Source organism: Diaphorina citri, unplaced genomic scaffold (genome assembly GCF_000475195.1).
Source record: "Diaphorina citri unplaced genomic scaffold, Diaci psyllid genome assembly version 1.1 scaffold137, whole genome shotgun sequence".
NCBI classification, from domain to species: domain Eukaryota; kingdom Metazoa; phylum Arthropoda; class Insecta; order Hemiptera; family Psyllidae; genus Diaphorina; species Diaphorina citri.
In genome coordinates, this window is record NW_007377574.1 from 190,444 (window position 1) to 199,224 (window position 8,781).

At 39.8% G+C, this 8,781-nt stretch overlaps 1 protein-coding gene across 2 annotated transcripts; it reads left to right on the top strand.

The window, feature by feature from the left end:
- Nucleotides 1-3,815: 3,815 nt before the first annotated feature.
- On the top strand, nucleotides 3,816-6,301 carry LOC108254642. 2 transcript variants are annotated; one of them, XM_017449880.2, is made up of 3 exons: nucleotides 3,816-4,292; nucleotides 4,778-6,052; nucleotides 6,218-6,301. In XM_017449880.2, the coding sequence occupies exons 2-3, from the start codon at nucleotides 5,055-5,057 to the stop codon at nucleotides 6,240-6,242; spliced, it is 1,023 nt and encodes a 340-aa protein (XP_017305369.1). In that variant the 5' UTR covers nucleotides 3,816-4,292; nucleotides 4,778-5,054; the 3' UTR covers nucleotides 6,243-6,301. The 2 variants fall into 2 exon arrangements, with proteins under 2 accessions (XP_017305369.1, XP_026676118.1); XM_026820317.1 differs by lacking the exon at nucleotides 6,218-6,301 and having other exon boundaries at nucleotides 3,816-4,353; nucleotides 4,778-6,163.
- The last annotated feature ends 2,480 nt before the right edge of the window (nucleotides 6,302-8,781 follow it).

Sequence of the window (8,781 nt, forward strand, 5' to 3'; positions counted from 1 at the left end):
GAAATATGTATGTACCTACGATGTAGCTAGCTGACATCAGTTAGCAACAGAATATGTAGGTATGGAGCACATAAAAAATATGGAGAACATTTAAAAAGAGAGAGAGGAATAAACAAACTTCATTTTAAAATACCTATAGGTAATAGAAAGAAAAAAAAAGCGGGTCTGTAAACTCATTACAATACTGATATATTTTATTTAGACGTGATCAAAAAATGAATCTCGAAAATACAAAAAAAGTACTTCGAATCTACCCGTAGAAATCGTGGAATTATGGATTTCTATTGGAGCAGTTCACACTCCAAAGGGCAAGCATTCAAATTCTAACGTCCCAGTTCAAATCTAATAGTCCTGGTAAAATTGACCCTCCATCACCTGGTGGGCTATTAAAAAAGGGACACCTGCGAGCTTTCCGCTCAATCACCTCAATGGTGGGCCGCCAACATCCAAACACCAATCCAAGAAATGAGAGAACAGGGGATTCCGATGAGGCCAAATCCGCCAAACAGTAACATGAACAAACCGCGAGATAAAACCTTCTTGAAAATTCCGTGATACATGACGGCAGCAGAAGTGAAACCGCACAAGAGAAATATTTGAAGACCTCCTCAGAAGATTTATTTCGGGGAATCTACTACAGATGTTTTGGGGGGTCTGTTTTGGGTGGATTTTTCTGATGAACTTGTACCTTTGAAGAAGAGGAATTTTTAATAGGATAGGTACTTTAATTTGAAGGAATTCCAAGGATACTGGAAAGAGAGATTTTCTTTATTGACTAAAATTTTCTATTTTGGTTTCCCTATTCACTTTCTCTCCTTCTTTGTGAACGAATAGAGACATAATCGGATTTAGAGACATAGACGGGTTTTATTTATTTACTTATTTATGTATTTATTTGTTTATTTACCTACTTATTCACGTTTTTGTGTACTTTTTCGCAACATGTCTCTTTGTAGGTATAACAGAGCAACGAAGGTCTTATCGTCCCGAATTCAAAGTGAGAAAGTCTTATCGTCCCGAATTTTTCTCGAATTCATAGTCTTATCGTCCCGAATTCAAAGTGAGCAGGATAACAGGATAGGAGAAAACAAGCTGTTCTGTGAGTAAACCCTATCTGTTTAGGATAAAGTTCGCCCCGGGTGGGAATCAAACCCGCAGCCCAACGCTTACAAGACAGATGCTCTACCCTTCAAGATAACTAAGCTGACTTATGTATTCATTTGTTACGTTTTTTCTATTTTGGTTTCCCTATTCACTTTCTCTCCTTCTTTGTGAACGAATAGAGACATAATCGGATTTAGAGACATAGACGGGTTTTCTTTATTTACTTATTCATGTATTTATTTGTTTTTTTACTTATTCACGTTTTTGTGTACTTTTTCGCAACATGTCTCTTTGTAGGTAACAGTAGCAACGAAGGTCTTATCGTCCCGAATTCAAAGTGAGAAAGTCTTATCGTCCCGAATTTTTCCCGAATTCAAAGTCTTATCGTCCCGAATTCAAAGTGAGAAGGATAACAGGATAGGAGAAAACAAGCTGTTCTGTGAGTAAACCCTATCTGTTTAGGATAAAGTTCACCCCGGGTGGGAATCAAACCCGCAACCCAACGCTTACAAGGCAGATGCTCTACCCTTCAAGATAACTAGGCTGGCTTATGTATTCATTTGTTACGTCCAAAACACAAAAAAGTACTTCGAATCTACCCGTAGAAATCGTGGAATTATGGATTTCTATTGGAGCAGTTCACACTCCAAAGGGCATGCCTTCGAATTCTAACGTCCCAGTTCAAATCTAATAGTCCTGGTAAAATTGACCCTCCATCACCTGGTGGCCTATTGAAAACACAAAAAAGTACTTCGAATCTACCCGTAGAAATCGTGGAATTATGGATTTCTATTGGAGCAGTTCACACTCCAAAGGGCATGCATTCGATTTCTAACGTCCCAGTTCAAATCTAATAGTCCTGGTAAAATTGACCCTCCATCACCTGGTTGGCTATTGAAAAAGGGACACCTGCGAGCTTTCCCCTCAATCACCTCAATGGTGGGCCGCCAACATCCAAACACCAATCCAAGAAATGAGAGAACAGGGGATTCCGATGAGGCCAAATCCGCCAAACAGTAACATGAACAAACCGCGAGATAAAACCTTCTTGAAAATTCCGTGATACATGATGGCAGCAGAAGTGAAACCGCACAAGAGAAATATTTGAAGACCTCCTCAGAAAATTTATTTCGGGGAATCTACTACAGATGTTTTGGGGGTCTGTTTTGGGTGGATTTTTCTGATGAACTTCTTGTACCTTTAATTTGAAGGAATTCCAAAAGGGTGAAACCGCACAAGAGAAATATTTGAAGACCTCCTCAGAAGATTTATTTCGGGGAATCTACTACAGATGTTTTGGGGGGTCTGTTTTCGGTGAATTTTTCGGATGAATTTTTTTGTACCTTTGAAGAAGAGGAATTTTTAATAGGATAGGTACTTTAATTTGAAGGAATTCCAAAAGGATACTGGAAAGAGAGATTTTCTTTATTGACTAAAGTAAAGGGTTTGATAGCGTTCCGAGATTTTAATCGCACGTGCTTTCTAGCTATTTATGAACGATATGTTTAGAAGTTTAATAGTTAGATATTTTCTAAATTCTGACCTTTTCTTTCAAAGTTCAAACTATTAACTGTTCAACTTTTTGAAGATTTTATTGTCCTGCAGGGAGGTTTATTGTTCCAAAATGGAAAATTATAGAGCACTAAAGTTTTTTATTTTTGTTTTATTTGAAGTTCTTGTGTTTTTGTAGTTCTTTTAGGCTATGAGTAGGTCTTTCATCAGGTTTGTTGGATATGAAATGATATTGTTCAGTATGTTAGGTTCGGAAAGCACATCTATTTTTCCAGTTAAACTTTTTGAAGATTTTATTGTCCTGCAGGGAGGTTTATTGTTCCAAAATGGAAAATTATAGAGCACTAAAGTTTTTTATTTTTGTTTTATTTGAAGTTCTTGTGTTTTTGTAGTTCTTTTAGGCTATGAGTAGGTCTTTCATCAGGTTTGTTGGATATAAAATGATATTGTTCAGTATGTTAGGTTCGGAAAGCACATCTATTTTTCCAGTTGAACTTTTTGAAGATTTTATTGTCCTGCAGGGAGGTTTATTGTTCCGAAATGAAAAATTATAGAGCACTAAAGTTTTTTATTTTTGTTTAATTTAAAGTTCTTGTGTTTTTCTAGTTCTTTTAGGCTATGAGTAGGTCTTTCATCAGGTTTGTTAGATATGAAATGATATTGTTCAGTATGTTAGGTTCGGAAAGCACATCTATTTTTCCAGTTATGTGAGTTTTGTTTATTGAGTCATAACTGTCACAAAAGTTACGACAAAAGGTACATTTTCCACAGTGTCATTATTTTTCAATTTCTTTCCATCGCTGGCGCTGTTCAGACTTTCATTTCATTTGTGCTTCCATTTCTCGTGATTGCTTCAATAATATTTTTTGTTTTTCCTGTTGCAGTTGAAACTGTTTCAATTTCCTGCTATATAGAAGGTAGAGAATAGAAGTCGAGTCGTTTCTATTGTGATTCCATCTCTGACTTTTCTTTCACTACGGTCTTTATGCTTTCTATTGGCCCTGTAATAACAATAAAATTCAAATGTCAGTAAGGATCGCTCTCTCTCTCTCTCTCTCTCTCTCTCTCTCTCTCTCTCTCTCTTTCTTTCTCTTCCTCTCTCGTTTCTGCTTTATTTGCTTTCAATTGATACTTATATCTTTCTCGTGTATTGATTTATAATATCTTTGTCGACCCTCTTCAGAGTTGTTGTTGGTTGGCTTTAATTCGACTATAATTTTCTAAAATCCAATTGAATCTTTTCAGATAGTTTTTTAGTAAATAATAAATAGTCAATATGGATCTTATTGTCCATTTGGACTAAGATTTGTGACCCATTTTTCCATTTTGGGGAACATTCAATTAAAATAAATAGGTATGTCAGTAAAATAATTGGTGGCAAGCTAAAAGTTATGGAACTATCAATAATAAACGTGTTCCAGAGACTTCAATTAAATTCGTAAATCAGAACTTTGGCCAAATTGTTGTTTCAAAACTTCCAGTAATTGCACCAAAAATTACAATAATTACAACTACAAAATGCAATTATATCATAACATAGGTAAATAGCACTGAAGAGTCCCAAAAGTTACAAATTTATTAGTATGAGTCCCATTGCTTCGAATATGGGAAGAAATATGTTCTCATGTATTTCTTATTATGTAAAACTGAATATCGTTTGATGTAAAATGAAGCAGGTGGGTTGTATCAGATGTTGTAAACATGTTATGATTGTTTTTGTTGAACGAGAGAAGAGAAGTGAGTTTGAAATTTTCAACAGCTTTACAGGTTGCCATTTTGTTACGCTATAACTCTCGCACTTTATCCGATTTTGGTGAAATTTGGCAAACGTGTTCAACAGGTTTAACACTTGAAGGAAATTCAGCACATCAAAAAAATAAGAGACCTACAGGATTTTTTAGAATCTGCCATTGGCCCTTTCTTGTGAGTTCTACAGCTCATTCTAAAACAACTTGGTCTCATTATGGACTACTGGATGGTCATGCTACAACACGAACAAAGTGTAAAAAAGATTTAAAAGGGTGTTTAATTTCAACTCAGACCTATCATGTCCCCAATGATCAAAAGAAGTCGTCTATTACCTATATTAGTTTTACTGATGAGTTCACTAAACAAGTTTATTCTGCTACAGCTCACTATCAATAATATTGTGTTGTTTCAGTCCTTCGCACTGAGCCAGAACATAAAATGATCGAGCCGGTTGATAACATTAGAAACGGAGTAGAGAACTAGAGAGCAGTCTGATAAGAAGAGACACAGAAGTGAAGAAGTAGACCTAATTAGATTATTTCACCCGTAACCGTGATTTCTCCACCAAAGCACAAATAAACCTTGACGGGAGACATGAAATCAAAGTTGTACAGCAAAGTCATAATAGTCAACATCCGAACCGGATAGGCACCTCAAGAAGAAGAGAATGAGCTAAATTTTATGACTTCATGAGTAGAATCTCCCTCAAGTCCCACAGAATCAGCAATTCCAGGAATATCACCTCAATCCTGATGAATATCGTCACTCGAAACCTCCCCATGATAGCGACCATCACCGACAGGGACTCTCCAGGGTTCCGACCTGGAATTATTTCCCGATACGAACCGGGTGTTCACGAAGTAGACCTGGAAGATTTCCTCCTCGTTCCGTCTGTGGATGAGGATTCGGGTTTGAACGTACGAAAAGCTTCACAAGATGGTGCCTCCGTAAATAAATGGGATGGTGATTCCGCAACTAAATCGGACGGTGCTTCCACAAATAAATCGAATGGTGATCCCGCAACTCAACCGAACGGACACACTGTATACGGTCAGACGAGTCTGTGTGCCGCCCACTTGTACGGAACTTCCTTGCGGGTCCACTCCCCGTTGTACGACCTCTCCCCGCGTCCTGACCTGCGTAGAATTGACGCTACGCACCGCCCCATCGCGGAGTTCCTGAGGACACTACCTCCTGTCGCGGCACCGGCCTTCAATACGCCGCGAGATCAAGTAGTCATCCTGCAGCTCACGCGTGACGGGCGGGATTGCATCTCCGCGCCCGGCCTCGGGATCTACGGGGCTCCAGGGAACGGCAAGTCGTTCGTGCAGGAGCGCTTCGGGTACCGCTGTGCCGATACGGACTTCCTGTACGACCCAGACACACGGGTGGTGAGACACCTCGCCGCCCTGGGCATGACGGTGTTCTCCAACCAGTACGACTTGCTGATTGGGGCGGTGCCACTGGTGATGTTCCTGCCGTCTGAGGAGCTCCTGCTAGATCGGATATGCAACCAGGTGAACGTGAGTCGCTCGGAGGTGGTACGATGGGTGACTGATTTGAACAGGAGGGTGGCGGAGGTACGGGACAGTGCGGATGATATCAGGAGGAGAGGGGAGTGTGTGATCCTGGTGCATGCGAGGTCTAGTGATGCGTGGATTATGGATTTTATGGCACCTCTGAGTTGGTCCCAAACGCGTGTCCCAATGTAGGGGACCATCCTTATTCATCGATGTCGATGGACGAGGTGAATCTATGTTATCGAGGCAGTGTAAACGGTTCAGGCGACATCGATGTGTGGACACACCTCATAGGATGCGTGGATTATGGATTTTATGGCACCTCTGAGTTGGTCCCAAACGTGTGTCCCAATGTAGGGGACCATCCTTATTTATCGATGTCAATGGACGAGGTGAATCTATGTTATCGAGGCAGTGTGGACGGTTCAGGCGACATCGATGTGACACACCTCATATGATGCGTGGATTATGGATTTTATGGCACCTCTGAGTTGGTCCCAAACGTGTGTCCCAATGTAGGGGACCATCCTTATTTATCGATGTCGATCGACGAGGTGAATCTATGTTATCGAGGCAGTGTGGACGGTTCAGGCGACATCGATGTGTGGACACACCTCATAGCACGAATTAAGTCGACTGACGTGTAGAATGAAGAAAGACCCAGAACTCGTAAACATCATCAAAATAAATGTCGCAAGCTTCAATACTTAGGTCACATAATTAGAAACCACCAAAGATATGCACTACTGCAACGCATCCTACAAGGGAAAATAAACGGAAAAAGAACCCAGGAAGAAGAAGAATTTCCTGGTTGGCCAATCTGAGAACATGGTTCAACAAGAGCTCAGCAGGAGTGTTTAGGATAGCAACCAACAAAGTCAGAATAGCCATCATGATCGCCAACATTCGGAAAGGATAGGCACGCGAAGAAGAAGTGTAGAAGGCACATTGAAAATTATTTGAAATTCCGTTGAGCACAACAGAAACGCTCTGTAATTCAAAAGTGGGGGATCTTCTCGACTTAAAATTTCCAAGTTTTTTTTTTCTCTCTCTTTCATCCTTTTCAGCACATTCAAATAAAAGTCTCCCCCGCAATCCTCTTCTTTCACCCTCCCTGTCCATCCTAACTCATTCCCCTATTCCCCTACCCCCTCGAACGCCTTATCAAGAGCTGTCCCTAACATAACTCAAATCCTTCTTAAAAATACCTACTCGTCCTCCCCTCTCGCCCTCTCCCTCCCCTCTCTAAAATAACTCATTCCCTTCCCTCCCTAAAACAACTGATTCCTACCAAACACCCCTTTCTCCTACGTCCTACCTACCTCCCAAAAACACGCTTCAATACTTAGGTCACATAATTAGAAACCACCAAAGATATGCACTACTGCAACGCATCCTACAAGGGAAAATAAACGGAAAAAGAAGCCCAGGAAGAAGAAGAATTTCCTGGTTGGTCAACCTGAGAACATGGTTCAACAAGAGCTCAGCAGAACTGTTTAGGATAGTAACCTTAAAAGTCAGAATAGCCATGATGATCGCCAAGATCCGAAACGGATAGACACCCGAAGAAGAAGTGTAGAAGGCACATTGAAAATTATTTGAAATTCCGTTGAGCACAAACCCTCTGTAATTCAAAAGTGGGGGATCTTCTCGACTTAATATTTCCAAGTTTTTCTCTCTCTCTCTCTCTCTCTCTCTCTCTCTCTCTCTCTCATCCTTTTCAGCACATTCAAATAAAAGTCTCCCCCGCAAAAAAAGTTTCAGTGGGAAAAATAGAAAAGAACCGGAATGGCAACTGGTTATTAAAAAGTTAAAACAAGAGAAAACTCCCAACTTGGGGAGGGAATGGCGACAAAAAAACACCCCAAATGACATAGCACGAAACAAATTTAAAACAATATGACCATTTTTTTTTTCATTCTCAAAAATAGATATTTTATAATGCTAACTTTTTGTGAAAAATAAACCGGAGTATAGAAAGTCTGAAAATGACATTGTTGTTTTTTATCTCGTTGTTTTTCAAACTTTTTTCCCCTATTTCCGTTTTACATAAAGCGAAAAGAACCGGAATGGCAACTGGTTATTAAAAAGTTAAAACAAGAGAAAACTCCCAACTTGGGGAGGGAATGGCGACAAAAAACACCCCAAAATGACATAGCACGAAACAAATTTAAAACAATTCATTCTCAAAAATAGATATTTTACAATGCTAACTTTTTATGAAAAATAAACCGGAGTATAGAAAGTCTGAAAATGACATTGTTGTTTTTTTATCTCGTTATTTTTCAAACTTTTTTCCCCTATTTCCGTTTTACATAAAGCGGCGTCCATACTAAGGTCGATCGACATCGCTTGAGCTACGTCCACACTATACACTTCCTTTTCATTCCACCAAAATTCTTTAATCTTACCTACTTTAAGCTGCGTCCACACATAGTCGACGCGACGGCCATCGATCGATGTCCACTGAAACTGTCCAAGTGTCCACACTGCTTCGACAACATAACATAGATTCATCTCGTCGATCGACGGCCGTGGACTATGTGTGGACATAGCTTTATATGGGTTTCAGTTGGTCGGTCTGTAGTGTGGACTAATCTTAACAAATATATTACCTATATTAAGTCGGTATCTACCCTATAATAAGGCTGCCTCGAAGAGATACACAATTATCGAAGAGATAGAAGGGTCTGGCAAGAAACGCCAACCCTAGGTATTTCAGTAAGAAACGACAAGGAAGAAGAAGCTCTATCTATTCTATATGCCAGTTGTCCAGAACTGCAGGCCAAGTGAAAATAAAGACGGCAGACTGAATAACTAGATGTACCATAAAAGACATAAATTTCCTTCTTAAAGGATCAGAGGCTTGGGTTTCACCACTTTTATCTCGGACGAG